Source organism: Hevea brasiliensis, chromosome 17, assembly GCF_030052815.1.
Source record: "Hevea brasiliensis isolate MT/VB/25A 57/8 chromosome 17, ASM3005281v1, whole genome shotgun sequence".
Taxonomy (NCBI): domain Eukaryota; kingdom Viridiplantae; phylum Streptophyta; class Magnoliopsida; order Malpighiales; family Euphorbiaceae; genus Hevea; species Hevea brasiliensis.
In genome coordinates this window covers 9,680,476-9,698,579 of record NC_079509.1, presented here as the reverse complement: position 1 = coordinate 9,698,579, position 18,104 = coordinate 9,680,476, and the positions used below count along the sequence as shown (strand labels likewise).

General features: G+C 33.9%; 2 protein-coding genes across 5 annotated transcripts; one reads left to right on the top strand and one right to left on the bottom strand.

The window, feature by feature from the left end:
* Positions 1–4,465: 4,465 nt before the first annotated feature.
* LOC110660508 (TORTIFOLIA1-like protein 3) lies at positions 4,466–9,423 on the bottom strand. Of its 3 annotated transcripts, none has more exons than XM_021818846.2 (5): positions 8,342–9,423; positions 8,124–8,232; positions 7,206–7,753; positions 6,112–6,522; positions 4,466–4,997 (listed from the first exon to the last, which is right to left on the bottom strand). In XM_021818846.2, exons 1-4 carry the CDS (start codon positions 9,119–9,121, stop codon positions 6,127–6,129), a joined length of 1,833 nt encoding a protein of 610 aa, XP_021674538.2. In that variant the 5' UTR covers positions 9,122–9,423; the 3' UTR covers positions 4,466–4,997; positions 6,112–6,126. The 3 variants fall into 3 exon arrangements, with proteins under 3 accessions (XP_021674538.2, XP_021674537.2, XP_021674539.2); XM_021818845.2 differs by having other exon boundaries at positions 4,466–4,912; positions 8,342–9,419; XM_021818847.2 differs by lacking the exon at positions 4,466–4,997 and adding an exon at positions 5,708–5,913.
* A 6,765-nt stretch (positions 9,424–16,188) lies between these two features.
* On the top strand, positions 16,189–18,008 carry LOC110660507 (uncharacterized). Of its 2 annotated transcripts, none has more exons than XM_058140208.1 (3): positions 16,189–16,473; positions 16,623–16,689; positions 16,818–18,008. In XM_058140208.1, exons 1-3 carry the CDS (start codon positions 16,408–16,410, stop codon positions 17,738–17,740), a joined length of 1,056 nt encoding a protein of 351 aa, XP_057996191.1. In that variant the 5' UTR covers positions 16,189–16,407; the 3' UTR covers positions 17,741–18,008. The 2 variants fall into 2 exon arrangements, with proteins under 2 accessions (XP_057996191.1, XP_021674536.1); XM_021818844.2 differs by having other exon boundaries at positions 16,205–16,473; positions 16,812–18,008.
* Positions 18,009–18,104: the final 96 nt, after the last annotated feature.

The window sequence follows — 18,104 nt, the reverse complement described above, 5'->3', positions numbered from 1 at the left end:
GTTGGGATCTAACTTGTTTAGGCTATGGATTTGTACTATGCTAATCATTGATATTAATGGAATTATCTTTTATCTCTGGAAATAAAAATTTGAGATTATTTTAAGTGCAAAAACCAGGATATTTAAAGTTTACCCATGTCATTTTCAAAAAAAAAAAAAAGAAAAAAGAAAATCACCCATGTAAAAATGCTTCTCAACAATAAGTATTCGTACTCTTTACCATAATAAAGTCAATCTCTAAAAAGTTTAATGTTATTATTTTGAGAAAAAAATAATTGAAAAGAAAAGAAAAAAGGAGGGTATGCCAAATGCAAAAAGTCGAAAAACTCCTTCGTTAGAGCGAAAATGATTTCACACAAAACCCAAGGAGTAGGACAGTCGAGGTGAAGGAAGCATCGGCGTATGAGAGAGAGAGAAGTATGGGACTGTCAAGCAGAGTAGGAGATTGGGCTTTCAAGGCGTTCACCGCTAGTCTAGGCGTCGCCACCATTTATCTCACCGCCACTTTCTCCGTCAACGTCTATAGAGGCCTCGCTTGGCACAACGCTCAGTCGGTACTTTCTTACTTCTTATTCCCCCTTCTCTTCCTCTTCTGGCCTGACCTAGGGCTTTGCTTTTCACTTATGGCTTATTCGTTTTGTCTTAAATATCAATCAGCTGATCCTAATACTTATGTTTTCACTCATCATTTCCGTTCCTCAATAACGATCCATAAAATTTCCAGCTTTATATATCATCTTAGAGATATGTACAATATGGGCTATTCTGTAAATTGCTAAAATTCGAACCTCTAGGTTTTAATAGGCAGGTGTTAGTGATTATTGTATGAGCTAAATCCATGTGGGTTGTTCTAGTCAGCGATAATTCCTATAACAAAAAAATAATAAAAATTATCTTATTTAAGGAATGAAGGGGAATCTGGGAAGATTAACACATGATCCAGTAATGACTTGGAATTTGTGTAGGCATCTCTTCGGTTCTGTTTATTTGAGCATCTTGAAAGACTTGGAAACTGTGTTCATGTCAAAAGGATTGGATCTTGTTTGCTTAGCCATCGCCATGTAGGAACAACTGACCTAGTGGCACCTACGTCAATGAAAGTTGAGTATGTGAAATTCTTTCAACTGAAGCTTGCAAGAGAACTTTAAAACATTGGCCAGAATGCAAGTTTTTTTTTTTTCTTTTTTTTTTTTTTTTTGTGGAGAGAGAGAGAAGAGGAAGAGAGGGGGGGAGGGGGGGGGGGGTGTGTTGGGGTGAAAGACAGTTCTTACACTTTTAGTCTTCTGGAATTGGCTTATGGATGAGTTGCGCAAATGACCAAGCATTGCATTACTCATGGACTCAGGAATTAAAATGCTTACTTAGTGTGCTTGATTACAAAGCATTAAATGTGTTTTTCCGTATCTTTGTTCGTGTTTTCATAAAACATTGGCCAGAATGCAAGTTTTTTTGTTCTTTTATTTTTTTTTTTTGGAGAGAGAGAGAGAGAAGAGGAGGAGGAGGGGGGGGGGGGGGGGTGGGGATGCGCGGGCAGGGTGGTGGTTGTGAAAGACAGTGCTTACACTTTTAGTCTTCTGGAATTGGCTTATGGATGAGTTACTCAAATGGATGAGTTACTCAAATGACCAAGCATTGCAGTACTCATGGATTCAGAGGAATTAAAATGCTTACTTAGTGTGCTTGATTACAAAGCATTAAATGTGTTTTCCGTATCTTTGTTCCTGTTTTCATGTCACATAAATTTTTTAGGCATTATTATTTTTCTGTTCCCTCTTGCTGATTATAAGGCTGTGTTCCTGATCATTCTCAACATATTCGACCGTTATCCATTTAAAATTTCTTTGTGCATGTTTGTTGCATACTTGCATGTTAAATGTAGAAGCATTTTTTTTCCTGTTGTTTTCATAAACGTCTGTTAAGGGACTAGCTAAAACAACATTGGGAAGTTTTTTTTTTCCCTTGCACTTTTATATTGGCTTCTACCATCATATCTGTGGAATCCTTGCTGGACATGAGCTGAGGTTTCTAGTGCCAAGCTTTATAAATTTACCATTCAAGTGTGTTTGGAATATGCATGATGTTACTGGATGAGGTGAGCTTAGCTTATATATGATATTTTTAGATCCCTTTGTAGTGGGTCTCACAATTCATTAGTTTTTTCTTGAATTCGTTAAAGCATAACTTCACAATTTTTCTTTAAAAGTTTAATTTACATGTGTTGACTGGTTCTTTCACTAAATACATAATTTTTATTTTGCAACAAAGCCATTCTTGTTGGAGAGCTCTCTAATTGGGATTTGGCATTTTTCTGCAGAAAGTCGACAAGCAGAGCACTAGTGAACAATCTACATGACTTGAACGTTGCTGTTTTCAGGGCCCTGAACTTACATGTAACTCGCATCTCAACTTCAATGTTGTCTAGCAGGGTAACAATTGAATTCAAGGCCAATGTGCCTAAAATGTTTAACTTTATGCATTACATGGATGTAGCATCCTGTAGTTTGATTTTGCAGCCAATGTGATATGGTTTACCTGGCATTTACAAGCGTCTTTCTTTCCCAGCAAAAAATAATGCTGCTTTGATAAGTTGACAGTTAGTGGACTTCATTTTTAAATGCAATTTTTTGGTTGGTTAAATATTTTTATCATATTGAGAAAACGGATGATCTGGTGTCATTTGACCAACTGTGTGACAACCCTGCACAGATTTGTTAATTCATGTTTTATTTAAAGCCTGGAAAATGACGATTTTCAGGAGACAACCGACCATTTAAAAATTAAAGACTGATTTGACAAGAGCAGTAGTTTATTTCTGATCGTGTAGCATGTTGAAGAAATTGTACAAGATAATCTGGTAATTTGTCAATATTATAAGATAGACTTAAAATGAAGTAAAAAGGAAGTAATATTAAAATATTTATAATTTTTTTATATTAATGCGTTTTTAGTCTCTAAACACAGCAAATATATTCATACAGTTAGATTTTAACTAGTTTGAGATATAGGACTAATCATTGGGAACTTTCTTATGTTGTGTGACATTGAACTCTTGGAAGAATTTAGCACGAACAATACACTCGAATCTGTTGATAAACGTTAAGGAAGTGAATATATGATTTTGACATGTGATTTGAAAGTGCATCCCATAAATGGTAGGTTGTACGCAAGTCATGCCAGCGCTGGCTGGATTTGTGGAGAATCAGGAGTGTCTTTAAGCATCAATTGCTCAATTTTCATCCTTAATTCTTTTGATGGTGTAAAAAAACCAGCTGGGTAATAGGAAGTTTTGGCTCTTGAAGGCTCAATAACTAGTTCCTCAATATTTCCCTACCATTGCAAGGAAAGGCAGCCCCAAAATAGCGATGAATTGGACTGAAGGAAAAAAACCAGAGCTTGGAGTAGCACTATAGGCAGAAATTGTAAAGGGAAAGTTGTAGTTATAACTATTGTCAATTGTTGCACCTGAGCTACGTTAGGAGGCTTTTGCTTTAGAAGAGGCATGAGCTTGGTAATGTCGTAGAAATAAGCTTGGCAAAATTTTGCAATTGACTCGGCTGCGACAAGGGGACGGGGCGCAACCCAAATGAGACATCAGCAGATAAGAGAAAATAACTCGTAGCAGTATAGCACAGCGTAGGCTATGGGAGATGTTCGGGTAACTAGTCATCCGTTTAGCCCTTATGCCTAGGGGTTTTGTAACGCAATCTTTCTGCAGTTCGTTCCACTGCCATTTCTTCGTGATAATCAAATCTACCAAGATCCCAAATTAGGGCAAGGATAGATGAACCATGGTTGTCTGCATTAGGATTGTGCACGATTCTTGAGGTCTCAAACCAAATCGAAGAATCATACCCAACCAACTGAAATCATACTAAACCAATGTTATTTTGATAATTTAATTTGATTCTAATTATTTACTAAGAATCAAATCGAAATTGCACCAAAACCGAACCGAAATTGAAACAAGAATCAAATTTATACATATATTGTTTTATAATTTTTTAAAATGTGTTAGATACTTTTTAATATATATATATATATATATATATATATATATATATATATATATATATATATATATATATACACACGTTATAGTTAAATATTATATAATTAATAAATAGTTAAAATATATATTATATGACACTTATAATATTATATTATATAATATACTTAATCCTAAATTATATATGTATTTTATAATTAAAAATTATATAATTTAAAAAAGCTAAAAAATATATTAAATGATAAATTATGTATAAATTTTTTAAAAAATAATTACATAAAATTATTTTAAAAATCGAGAACTAAATTAAAACCGTACCAAATCAAATCGAAACCGAAAAATTAAGAACTGTATCGAACTGAAATCAAAATAATGAAGAACTGAATCAAAACTGTACCAAAATTTCAGTTCACTTTTGATTTCTAAGTAGACCTCAAACCGTACTGGAACCACACCCTCTCAATCAGCATCTATTTTTAAAATTTAAACTATGACGATATTGCCGGAATCACGCCGTCATTATAATTGAAAATTATAACAATCAAGAAAGAAGGATAAAAGATGAACCCAGGCGATAGAAAGTAGTACTCTCTATACACATTTAACACTCTATATACCGGACTGGGGATATAATTGGTGGTAATTTTTCTTCCAGCCTTCAAAATACTAGTAAAGGAAAGAGAGAGAGAGAGAGAGAGAGAGAGAGAGAAAATTTTATACTAAAATGAAGAATCACTGAATGAATGGCGTCTCTTCTGTCACTTTGTTACTCCAAAAGAGCATGATGAGATATTACTTCTGGCCAGTAAGCTGTACTGAATTGCATCCGTCATATAATTTTCATTAGGCAACTTCGAACTGGTTGGATGCATCCCCCGTACTAATAATCTTGACCTCCCTTAGTTCCTACATCATTTCATGGTTTTCTTAACAATACAGCAAACAATTAAGTGTCCAACCAAATTGTACCATTTTTAAAGCATATATATATCTGCAAAATAAGAGGGGAAAAAGAACTGGTTTGTTAGGTGGGATAACAGAATTTAATCACCAACTTTCATTTTCCATACTTAAAAACAGTAAAAGGCAAATCCATTCTCCAATGGTCATCATAAAAACTGATCACTTGCGTACTGCTCATGGCCTAGTATCTTTATAAATTTTTATCCGTGCAATATACATGACAATCTAGCACATCTGGGGAATTTAACCTAGTCCATACCATTGGAAGTTACCATAACTTCCAAGATACAACATGCAAAGACAAAGGCGGGCATAGGTGTTTTATTGGGGGGGCGCCTGCCGATGGGGAGAGGAGGGAGGAGGAGTTTTTAAAATTAAAATTTTACGCCATAAATTCTTCAAGAAAATTAGTGTTCCTCTCCCCTAAAAAAAAATTTTAAATTTTACCTAAATATATTGTTTAGCTCTTTAATATTTTTATTTTGACTCCTGCACTTTAATGAAAATTTCATTCATATTGTTTACATTATTTAATTTTGATCTCAAAATATTTCTATATTTTTATTTTAGTCCCTATACTTTTATCAAAATTTTATTTAGTTTCTTTTTTAGTATCTATTTTTGGCCCTCCAAAAGATAAACTCCTAGTTCCGCTCCTGTGCAAAGACATCCTTGGATATGAATACAATGGTAAAGGGGCACCCAAGTTGAACAAACAGGCTGGACAGCATAAAGAAGTTTTGGCAGCAGGGGAAGTTTCATTTCCTTGATTAAAGCTTGACAAGGAAATTATTTATAAACAGTTTACTAGAACATTTAACAGAACATGAAGGTCTAGAAGGCTTAACTTTGCAAACGGCACCTACCATCTGCCCTCCTGCCAGATTATCCTAAGTTTCAAAGGCAAGACAAGGGGCACTTGGAAGTCAACAAGCTAGTTCCTTCTACATTCTCAGAATACAAAGCATTTGTTAAAGAATTGCTATTGCATGCTAATCAGGCTAGTATTTAAAAAGCAACTTTGAGTGTGTGCGTCCAGGCATTTTACCGATTCACATTAGGACACATATCTTTCAAGCCTATGAAATATACAACATTGAAGGATGCTTAGAAGGTTAACATCGAAATTCATTATCAAATACCTGCTGATTCCTCGGCTAGAATTTTGCCCCCTCTGAGATTCCCCTTGATTCGTGAATTTCTGCCAAGGGATTCACTATGAATCCACCACCACACTGAAGCCGTAACCTGTGACTCTCCAAGTTATGCGTTTCAAGATTGCCATTTTTATCAGCTCTATGGCGCATGGAAGCCAATGACGGAGTGCCAGTAGAACAGAACCTAGAGGTTGAATAGCGGCTTTCTGTTTTCCTCCATAACTTGGAGCTCAAAAAGTCAGCACCAGGTAGCATGCAACAGGTGGTTCTGTGGGAACCCGTCATCCTTCCACTTGATATAGCCAAGTCATATGAGATCTCATCCAGTGCCAACTCTAAGCCATGAACACGTGTCTCCAGAGAACGCATTCCATTTTGTGAAGTCCCAATGAATCTCTAAATGCAAGAAGATAAGGGTTGAAGGTGAGCAGAAACCTTATTCAAAAAGTACTAGCGAATTATAATGAAGCGCAAACCATGAGCAATTGTTGAATTATTCGATGAAGAATATTTTTTTAACAAAATTGGCTAAGAAATTTATCATTTGTTGTCACTTGTCAGTAAACATTCTGCCGTGAATGTGCCATTTTGGTCTTACGGTTTACTTAAAATATTAATGTTGTGCCTAGTTATGTCCAAAAATTAAATGCCATTAATGCATACATATTAATAGATGAATCGATTCATAATCTGATGTCCCTAGATTTTGAAACTATTTTGGCAAAATAGAAGTAAGGAACTGGAATTGGGTTGTGTAAAACCTAAAGAAAAACTCATAGAAGGAAAAGACAATGCATTTCTTGCAGGCGAGATCTTAGGAAAGTCCAAAATCAAGATTTATGATATATTGAGAGAATGGCATCTATCTTGGTGATAATTTTACAGAATTATCCTCTACCCTATTATTCACCTCTATATACCAAATTTTAGCAGCCCAACTAGGTAGAATAAACAATGAGATCACTAGTTCATTAGGCATACACTCTACTAACAGAGGAATAAAAAACACATGTTTTGTTACTACTATGATATGGAAAATGACAGGGAAATAAAACACAACTTCAAGCAGTTGAACAAACCTGTAGGAGATCTAGTAGGCTAGATTGCTGCCTTTCAATCTGAACAAGTTGGTTGCGAATCAAAGATAAATCCTCACACTCTTTGTGGTTATTATGGTGATTCTCAATGACATTACTTGCTACAACAGTTGATACTGGACTCTCCTCATGGCAAGGAACTACACGAGAACCAGACTTCAGACATCCAAATTTAAGTGTCTTCTGGTCAGAATTCTTACTCAGAGGGGTCCGTTTTGTTTCTGGTTTTGTCAACTTTCTTTCTGGGGCATTATCATTATCACCAAACCCAGATGAAGTACCATTAGGAATTGCAACTTCAACTTTCCAGTCCAAGGGCCTCTTGCAGTCCACTTTTCTGAACAATGATGGACCTGTTTTCTTTTCAGCACTCTTTAAAGAACCCCTCCTCCTAGCTATATTCACTGCTGAATGATCAGGTGGAGTAGTCCTGCTTGCTAAACTGGTTTTTTTCCTCATTTGAGGGGATTCAGATCCAGCAGCACAAGAGTTTTTGGAACCAAGTGGGCAGCGCCCATCACTTGCAACATCTGTTTCCACAAAAAACAAAATCCACAGACTATTCTTTTAGATGAACAACGAGAAAATGCCATTGAAGTTGTCATGGCTTTTAAATAATCTGCCATACAAAGATGATGGTTATCCTAGGTAGATGACTACAACTCAAAAGTCTAAAAATGAATCCAAAACGTCACAAATGATCTATAACAGTGTAGACCATTATAAATCCAATAATTGTAAATAAAGAATCCAAAAGCTAGAAATTCAATAGCTTTCAATCAGCAGGAAATTTTCCTTTTGAAATCTATCCCTTTACCATAACAAATCAAGTGGCTCGGAAACATCTATCATCCACAGATATCCTATCAAACCAAAAAGGGCAGCACCGACTCCTTTTACCTTTTGAAGAAGCCTGAGATCGAGGTGGTGGCGACACATCCTCTGAAACATCTGGAACCTGCTTCCATGCTTCTAGCATCTTATTCATCACCTCCCTTGTAGCCTTTACCTGTACGAGGCAATGATTCAAAATTCCAAAGAAAACACCAGTAAAACCTAATATTAAACGCTAAACAAGCACAGCTACAAGTAAATCATAAGATAATTGAAAATCCAACCTTGTCGAATTTCCGATTCTCCAGAACTTTCAAGCATCCACTCTTGAACTCCGCCATGGCATCTTTCTCCACAACCGCCAACCTCCCAAGCGCCTCCGCTGCTGCCTTCCTCGCTGCCCAGTCCTCGCTGCTCAAGAAGCCGACTAAAGACTTTACCAAACCGCCCATCCCCGCATATCCGCTTACTCCTCCCACCCCAATCACACTGCCCATAACAACCAATCCTGCACTTTTCGCCTTATAACCGTCGCTTTTCAACAGCCTCTCCAGCTTTGGCACGAGCGCCCTCCCTAACCTCCCAGGCTCTGGATCCGGCGCCGCATCGATCGCAGCAGCCAAACACAACGCGGATCCAATCTGCGCATTCAAGTCCTGTTCCGTGAAAACAGATTCGCTCAATGGCTTCAAGAAAGAGGAAGAAAATGGCTGTTTCGTGATTTTCGAAGCAAGCGAAGAAACAGTGGAGACGCATTGCGAGCGGATAGAAGAGTCAGGGTCACGGAGGCGGCGTGCGACGTAGGAAAGGATTCTGGGGAGGAAAGAAGAGAAAGAATTGCAATGGAGGACAGAAAGGGTGGAGAGGAGGTGAAGGCACTGCTTACGGACCAGAGGCTTGTCGGTGGAGTCGGTGGAGAGTAAACATGAAACGAAGGTGGGAAGACTCGTATTATCCAGCGTTCCGGCAATGGATTCTAGCTCGGTGGCCGCGAGGTTGTAGGTGTCCCTGTCTGATAGTTTGGTGATCAAGGTAAGCACTTTCAGCTTCAGGCCTTGGGCCATTTCCTTCTTTTTGCTTGAGTGGCACAATGGAGTTAACGCTGGTTAGGAGGTGGCGCTGGCGGAATTAGTAGCTGCATTGCCGGTGATAATTTGGTCGGGCATGGAGCGGGGCATGTGAGTATCAACCTTTTAAAGTAGAAATATGGTGACAAGGAGCGGAGCGAGGGAGAAGGTGATTATCGATTAAAGGAAATAAACGATGTCGTTTTAACACGATTAGGACACCAAACGGTGCAGTTTAAGGAGTAATTATGATAGAGTAGATAAAGGAACATGGGGTTTCTAATTTTTCACTTCACTCAAAGAGAATAAACAGAGCTGGAAGCTCCTAAGCATGGCAGTTAATCTAATGCATAACTAATTAAGCGCTGCTTAAGTCAGCAAAAAAAACCAATTAAGAGCTGGTGATTAGATGAGGTCGAGTCCATCAATGTCATGACGTGTGGGCTCTCTATTGGTCCAACTAACTTGTTTTTGCGTTGGGTGATTGGATACCCCTGGTTAATGACTCAAAGCACCGACATAAGGGGGGTTCAATTTAAAGTGGCCACGAAACTCGCGGTTTATGGGCGTGTGGTACACCCGAGTGGGAAAAATTAGGATGAGGGCAGGACCACAGTGATCATGAAGACTGACGAAGGGCATGGTACGGAGAAACTATGGTACTGAGAGGCAGTTAATGCTGGTAAAATTAGCGCCCAAAATTAAGGAGGCACGTGAGAGTGGCAACACACGTTACCATGCAAGCAATGAGAGTGTTTAGTAATCAAGTTTTATTAAGGGGTTTGGAGGTGCAAAGCTGAGGCTTTCAAGGACCCATTTTTTATGAGTGGTTGAACGGTTCTATTAGCCGAAAAGAAAAGGTGACAAGATCAATTGGGCCATCCTCTGCTGCTTATGAAAACCTAACTAAGCTTCCTTGTAAATTAAATATGTAATTAATAGTAATATCATATCATATTTGGCCAAAAGTATAATCTAGGAAAGGTGGTGGGTTGTGTCATTGATTGCTAGGCCCTCATCTTTCCTTCCTTGCATGCCCACAAAGCCTGACGAGAAATGAAAAATTTTATAATCATTATTCTTAAACCACTAAACAGAAGCAGAATCAAATGTAATTAGAAGTTAATTAAGGTACTATGTGATGGTTGTATTGGGTTTATGTTTCATTAATTAGTCGAAACCTACTCGATGGATATGTGGGTCTCAACAACCAGCTCAACTCTCTAATTTAAAAAGAAGTTTTGAAGTTTAGTACTTGTTAATTCAAAAGAGTCTCCCCAGTTGGTGAAAAGTTGCTGTGGATTAGTTGAGTGGCAATAATAATGAAAGAAAAAAGGGGGGGAAAATGGCAAACAGATTGAGAAGAGAGAATGAGACATCTATAGAAAATGGTATTTCACTGAATAGAGCCATTTGCAAATGAGGAAGGGGAAAAGTGGAATTGGGGGTGGCACTTGTCTGCATGATTCGAAACAGATGTTCATCAGAAATCAAGAAATGCAAAAGCCAATGAAATGGGATCAAAACTTTCTCTTTAGTTGCTAAGAGTATAGAGAAAGTGGTGGTACCACCAATCATAACCTCTAAACAGACGTAAAATTGAATCCACCTCTTACTGTTTTGTCCCTTCATCCACTATAGTGCCATTTATCCATTGCTTGAAAACTTGATGAATAGTGATATTTCGGGTATGGTTCGAACTATTATCATGAATCCATCTTCCATAGGATGAGGTGTGCAGGGGAAAAGAGGAAACTTGTAATTTTGTTTTGTTTTTTAACTTGGGTCAGCCTTCAAGATTGGGATTGGGATCACTATGATCCAAATGTTGCATCTCTATCATATAGATTAAATTAAAGATTGAATGGTATAATCCACTTATTAAGTTAAAAATATATAAGATTAACATGATGTTGGTTGAATGCGATGCATGATCCATTTTTTCTTGTATTTTTTAAAAAGTTATATAATAAATTAATTAATTTAAATTTATTAATAATAAAATTATTTCCAAAATCATAAGGTTACTTTAAGGATTGATTTGAATAGCTTGGTTTCCTTTCCATTCCATTCACCAGCGCGAAAGACGCCCCACTTTAATGAGTTCCAGTAGTTTCTCAAAACTTTCCTCGTGACTTGGAATTGAAGGAAAGAAAGAGGGGTGATTTTCCGTGAGAATTGTTTTTTTTTTTTAAATATATTATTATAAAATATAAATTTATTCAATATAAATTTATTCATAAAAAAATAAAATATATATTTTAAATATAATTTTAATAATGTACATATTTTATATTAAAATTATAAAATTTAATCACTTAAATATGTAAAAAAATATATTTTTTAAATAAAAAATAATATATCATTATTAAAGTAGGTTACAGATATTTGGAGCGAGAAAAAGGTTCTTTCATCCTCCCCACATGCGATTGAGAACAATTAATTAGGTATACAGTGATTCGAGACAGGGTCAGAAACTTTTGCAATCCTAAATCAACTTGATTGGATAAACTAAATGTAAACATATAATTACAAATAAAAATTAAAAAATAATATTAAAATTTTTTTATGAAAATATTTTTTATATTTTATAATATTTACACATAAAAAATAAATAAAAAAAAAATATTTTTTATCAAATAAAAATAAATAATTTAAAAATATAACTTTAAATAAATAATTTTAAAGAAAATAACTTTTCCTTTTAAAAGATAAAATTATTTTTTAAATTTTAACAATCTTATTAAATTATGAAAATATTTATATATATATATATATTAATTTAATATTATAATTAAAAAATAAAAATATTTTTTTAAAATATTTTATAAAAAATAATTTTTATAAAAAAAATATTTTATATATAAATTATTTTTGGTGAAGTATTTTATTTCTTCCAAACCAACCCATCTAATTTTCAAAGCATTAACATTGACTCTTTTTTCTTTTACTTCCTATTTTCATGTTTTTATGTAGTTCTGGTACACAATCTATTTTAAGACATATTAATTAATTGATAGGAAATTATACCCAATTGGGAATATGATTTCTACGTTCTTAATTGTATTAGAAAACAAATTACTAATAATGTATTCTCTTTATGTCCCTTTGATATTGATCTTTTTTTTTTTAATAATGGAAAATAAAATTTGGTATCCCTTTTTTAATCGTGTGATGTGTAATTTATACTAAAATTGCATAATTTTTTTTAAAAATTTCTACTTTTCAAAACATTATATTTTTAGATATCGTAAAAAATATATATATATAATTAAAATATATTAAATTTAATATAAAAATTAATTTTTTAATTTTTTTATAATAAACTAATACATATATATAATTTAATAATAAAAATAAATATTTATTAAAATAAAATTTTTATTTTCACATAAATTACATGTATATATTTTTTATAATTGATGTAGGACTTTGAATGACTAAAATTTTTAATATGTGATTAGGACCGAAACCGAGAGGTGAACTAAATGCGACGGTGACATTTTATATTCACTCAATTTAAAAAAAAAAAAAAAAAAGAATTCCGGGGATTAAAATTGGGACCTGGGCTTGTGGGCTTCTGTCACGATAACGTAAAAACCAGGAATTGGACTGAAGGCCAGGGACTAGTACAAGTTCTTTTTTAAAAGTAGCTAAACTTTGACTGTTTAACACTGTTATTAAAAAATTATTTTTTAAATATATTATTTAAAAAGTGTTAAAAAATAATTTAAAATTAAATTTAATAAATTTTAATTATAAAAATATTAAAATAAAAAAATAATTATTTATTTTTAATAATATTTAAAATAATATTTTTATTTAAAAAAATAATTTTAAAACTCTAAACACAAAATAGACACTCTAAAACCCTGGACTCAATGGGCCATGAGGTGATTGGGTTGATCGGTGAGTATGATGTTATAGTTGAAAGGGCTGTGCTGCTGCTGACCTCTATGTGTCGTTGATGAGCTATGGAGTGACGGGGCAATCGCATACGTTTCCTGTCAGCAATTGTATGGCGATGCCATGCCAGCATTATTTATAATTCAGATTTGAACTTTCCAGATTTGAACTTTCTATCGAGATCTTTCATCTTTTGGACTCCTTTTATTTCCAAAGTCAAACATGTTGAAATTCTAATATGCCTTTTTCCCTTTTACAAATAAGAATAAGTATTCTATTTAAATTAAATTAAATTATTAAAATTAAATTATTATATTTTAAAATCAAATTAAATTGAAATAAATAAAAAATTAATTCGAATTAAATTATTTTATTTCGATTCGGTCCAAATTGATTATTTTTAATTTTTTTTTAATTTTTTAAATTAAACTTAATTTTTAAATTATTTAATTTTATTTTAATTTTAATTTGAATTTAATAATCATTAATTAATAAAATTTAATAATTTATATGTATATATAATTATATATAATTTATAAATTTTTTATAAAAATAAATTAATTTAAAAATAAAAAATATTATTCGATTTAATTTTTTTTTTAAATTAAACTGAATGAAAATAATTAAATTTATTTAATATTATTATTTAATTATTTTCAAATTTATTTTCTTAGAAATTTAAGTTAATCTAAACAACCAACATTAATTTCGAATTGATAACATAAAATGAAAAAAAAAAAAAGCACAATGCTATTACCATGATAATAATAAAAGGACAACGTATATACATTATAACCACTAAAAACGGCCACGCGAGGAGTTAGTGGGATCCACAGAAGAGAAGTTGACCTGTCAAATGGGAAGTGCAACATCATCACCGTACACGTTTGTCTTTAATATACTGGAACGGCATTCACACCAACGCCATTTATTATTTATAAAAATACCAATTATTAAAAATATATATATAATTTTGATTCTAGATTATTAGAAATCTTAATACCATGAAAATTATAATTAAACTAAATTAAAAAAAAAACTTGCAAGCATTTTTATTTGTATGAATTTAAAAAAAAATAATTAATTTAAAAACAAGAGTGAAATTTGATTTAGAGCAATATTGCTGTAAATGCACGCTTTATATTGAAATTAATTGTATTTGTCAAATGGTGTTGGAAACTTAATGGAAGTGATTGAAATTTTATTGTTTTACATTCATAACATACGTATTAAATTTTTTTATTTTAAGTCTTGCTTTAATATTAAATAAAATTTGTGGATATTTTTTATGTATATTATTTTTTTTATTCAATGAAAACACAATCAATTAAATATAAATAACCTCAAAATAAATGAATGAGAATATATATATTCTCAAATAAATAATATAAAAATATTATTTTACTGAATCAAATTAATGCTGTTGTTTTGAAAGTTATCATTAGATTTATGTTAGTTATATTATTTATTAATATTTTATGTTTAAACATTATTTTTTTTTAAATATGTTTAAATATTTATTTATTTATTTCATTTATTAAGTCTTAAATTTTAGGTAATATATTAAAAAATATATAAATTAAAGTATAATGAAAGAGAGAGAAAAAGTATTTAAATTAATATAATAATATTAGATATATTATTTCATTATTATATTTTTTTATTGATAGAAAATTTATTAAAATCAATAAAAATATTAAAATTATTAAACAACTTAATAAAATTAAATAGTTTAACTAAAACTGAAAATACAATTTAAATAAATTGTCAATTGAGGAGTTAAATAATTTCTAATTAAATTTATTGTTAAATTTGAATATAATATTAAAAATTTTATGATTAAATTGATAAAATTAAAAGGTTTAATTAAAATAGATAATTGATGTTTTTGCTAAATTAATGGTAGGTTAATGTTAATGTTGAATTCGTTAAAAAAAATATAATATATAAAAGATAATGAGCTCAAAACTTAATAAAATTCCAGTGGCCTATTTAATAAATTGATGTTTTTAAATAAAGGTTTTCTTTTTTTTCTGCAATAGTCTTGCATTAAAGTCCAAAAAAGGCAAAAAGCTACAAGAGTATATTCATGAAAAATATAAGTAAGCCCATCCAATATCAAGTCCATTACCCAAAAAAATTAGAGTAACAAAAATAAATATAGGTCATCACCGATGTTGGGGAGAGAAGAAAGAATCACCGGAGACAAATGCATGAATGACCCAACATACTTTGCAAGCTTCCATAGAAGCCAACCAAAGCCTATCAGGTAGCAAACATAGCAGCACCAATAACATTTTCAGCGGCAATAACAGGTAAAATTTAGACGCATAGAGAGAGAATGAGCAAAGCCATGGCGTTTAAGTCTTTCATAGCTATGAGGTGTCAGACTTCAAGCTTTTTAGCTCATTGAGAACAAAGGATAAATCATTCTTAATTTGCACCCTCACCACCACTATGCGAATCTAAACATTATCTCGTCGAAAGAAGACGACGACTAATACAGATAAAGTAGTTGCTCCCAAATTGTGAGACTCCTGCACCTCTAAACCTAACAAATATAGATCTAAGAATCAATTTTTAAATAAATATCGATATGTAAAAAAGTGGAAGAAAACAAATAACCCTCACTCAAATCCAAGCTCCTCCACCAGAAGAACAAAATTGTACAGCCTCACCTGATGTGAGAAGGAACAACTACATCTAGTTAGGGGAACTGAGGGTAAGCTTTACTGTCTGGAAGGGCGAGGAAAAGCCGTCCTAATGGTTGAAACTCACGAAACTCTCAAACCAGCGAAGCAGCAGAGTATCTTTTCTGTTTGAAAAGGCTTGCTCCTCTGTAAACCTTCCTTCTAAAATAAATAAAGGTTCAAGCTATACTAAAACATATAATTAATGCATCTTTCCAAGATTAGGATTTGAGTTAATGGAAATCTTCATCGGTATTCAAGTTAAAAGAGAAAAAGAAAAACGCTGCCGTTTCATCTACATAACCACTTCTTAACCGGTGTCGCTGCTCTATATTAGCCTTTCAATCTTCTCAAAGATAACCTCAAAACAAATACTTTCCCCACAAAATTGATGAAAATTTCACGCCACTTGAGAGCATTTTTTCGCAAATTTAGTAAAAATTAGGGGTATTTTTGTACTTTGGACACCCTATATATTTATCAGGGAGCCTATGTTGCAGATTCTAAGAAACAAGGGCGAGAGGAGCAGAGGAGTTTCCGTTATCCATTATCTTTCTCTATCTAGCAATAGCCATCTCTCATCTCTCTCTAGAAATTCTCAGATAATCTCTTATCTTTCGAAATCAAATTAATTAGGGTTTTTGCGAATCTCTCTTGTTCGAATTTGAATCCCTGTGTTTTGCAGCCATGGTTTCCGATTCGATCAACGCTTCCATTCCTTATGCTCCTAAGGATTTCGGCAAGAAGAAGAAGGTGCGTCAATCTATTTTCTCTCCTTTCTCTACAATCTAGCTTTCTTCTTTTTAATTTCTCCCTGCAATGTTCGTACAAAAATGTATTTTTGTTTTCTTGGCCTTTGTTGATTGATTGATGATTTTTCTATTTGCGTTTGGGGATTTTAGGCGAACCGTTCTGCCAAACTGAAGCAGTGCAAGCTTGATGCTCGTCGCGAGCAATGGCTATCTCAAGGTTTGATATCTTTATCTTTCTGTCATTTTAATGAATGTTTGTTAATTTTTATGTCTTGTTGTTTTATTATTTTCGCGGGGATTTAGATTCTGATACAATAGATGGTGGTGGGATTCAATTAGTTGCAGTTAAGAACAAAGGAAGCAAGGAAGAACCGAGTGGCCAACAAGTGTCCCCGTGCGACAACGAGAGAAAGAATGCTACAGAGAATTTGGAGACGAAGCGAAGAGGAAGAGGAGATGAAGATGAGAAGGAAAATGGTACGATCTATCACGATTTCGATTCTGACTCCCCTTCCCACAGTCCGGCTGGCAGCAGCGTTCTCAGCGGCACCGATGCTGGCACCAATTTCTCGGGCTCCTCCCGCAGCAGCAGTAGTAGCAGCAGTGGTGGCTGTTGCTCTGGCAGCATTACAGAGGAGGAAGAAGAAGAAGCGGATGATGATTGCTTGGACGATTGGGAGGCTGTGGCTGATGCTTTAGCTGCCAATGATGATAACAAGCAAGAAAATCGAAACGACAATCCGTGTCCATGCCTGGTGACGGAGTCCTCCCTGCAAATTGAACATGGTGTTCGATCAGATTCTAGTTCCAATAATTTGGGTTCTACTTGTGAGGATTTGAAGCAAGAGGGCCCAAGAAAGGCACTACCTAGACTGTCTCCTGGGAATAGCCGGGCGTGGAGGCCGGATGATGCATTTCGCCCACAGAGTCTTCCTAATTTGTCGAAGCAGCGGAGCTTTCCAAATGCAGAGGGGCATCGTGGACAGGGTGGATTCCCGTGGCATTGTTCAAAAGCTGTTAACGTGCCTTCTTCCTGCCCTATATGTTGCGAGGAATTGGATGTCACAGATACGAGTTTCTTGCCCTGCATATGCGGATATCGGCTTTGCCTCTTTTGTTACAATAGAATACTGCACGTGGAGGATGGGCGCTGTCCAGGTTGTAGGAAGAACTATGAGGGCAATGCTGAGGAGGCAGAGCTGAGCGTGAATGGAGGTAGCCTGAGTTTTAGGTTGTCTCGTTCTTATAGCATGGTCGCTAGGTCTTAGGAGGATGAACCTATGTTTTGTTGAATTGCATATGTTGGGTTTATCGCTCCCCTTTATCTCGACTTGCATGTTCTGTTTTAGACTCAGTTTCGTAGATACTTCTTGTTGCGGGGGTATAGCTGGTTGTCTTTTGGCACCCGGAATTGATTTACTTATCGTATGGGCTTTGTTCTTATCTGTTTGGTGCATATGTTGATGTAGGGAACTCAATGTTTTGGTCTGTGAATACATAAGGCGGTATAGAAATACATAAAAAAAATTTACAATATGTTATTCTCTCTTTTGTTTTAATCCTTTTTTAGATTACTTTATCCTTAATTCTTTTCAGTTGATTTGACCATGTTGATTGGTAATTGATTTTGTA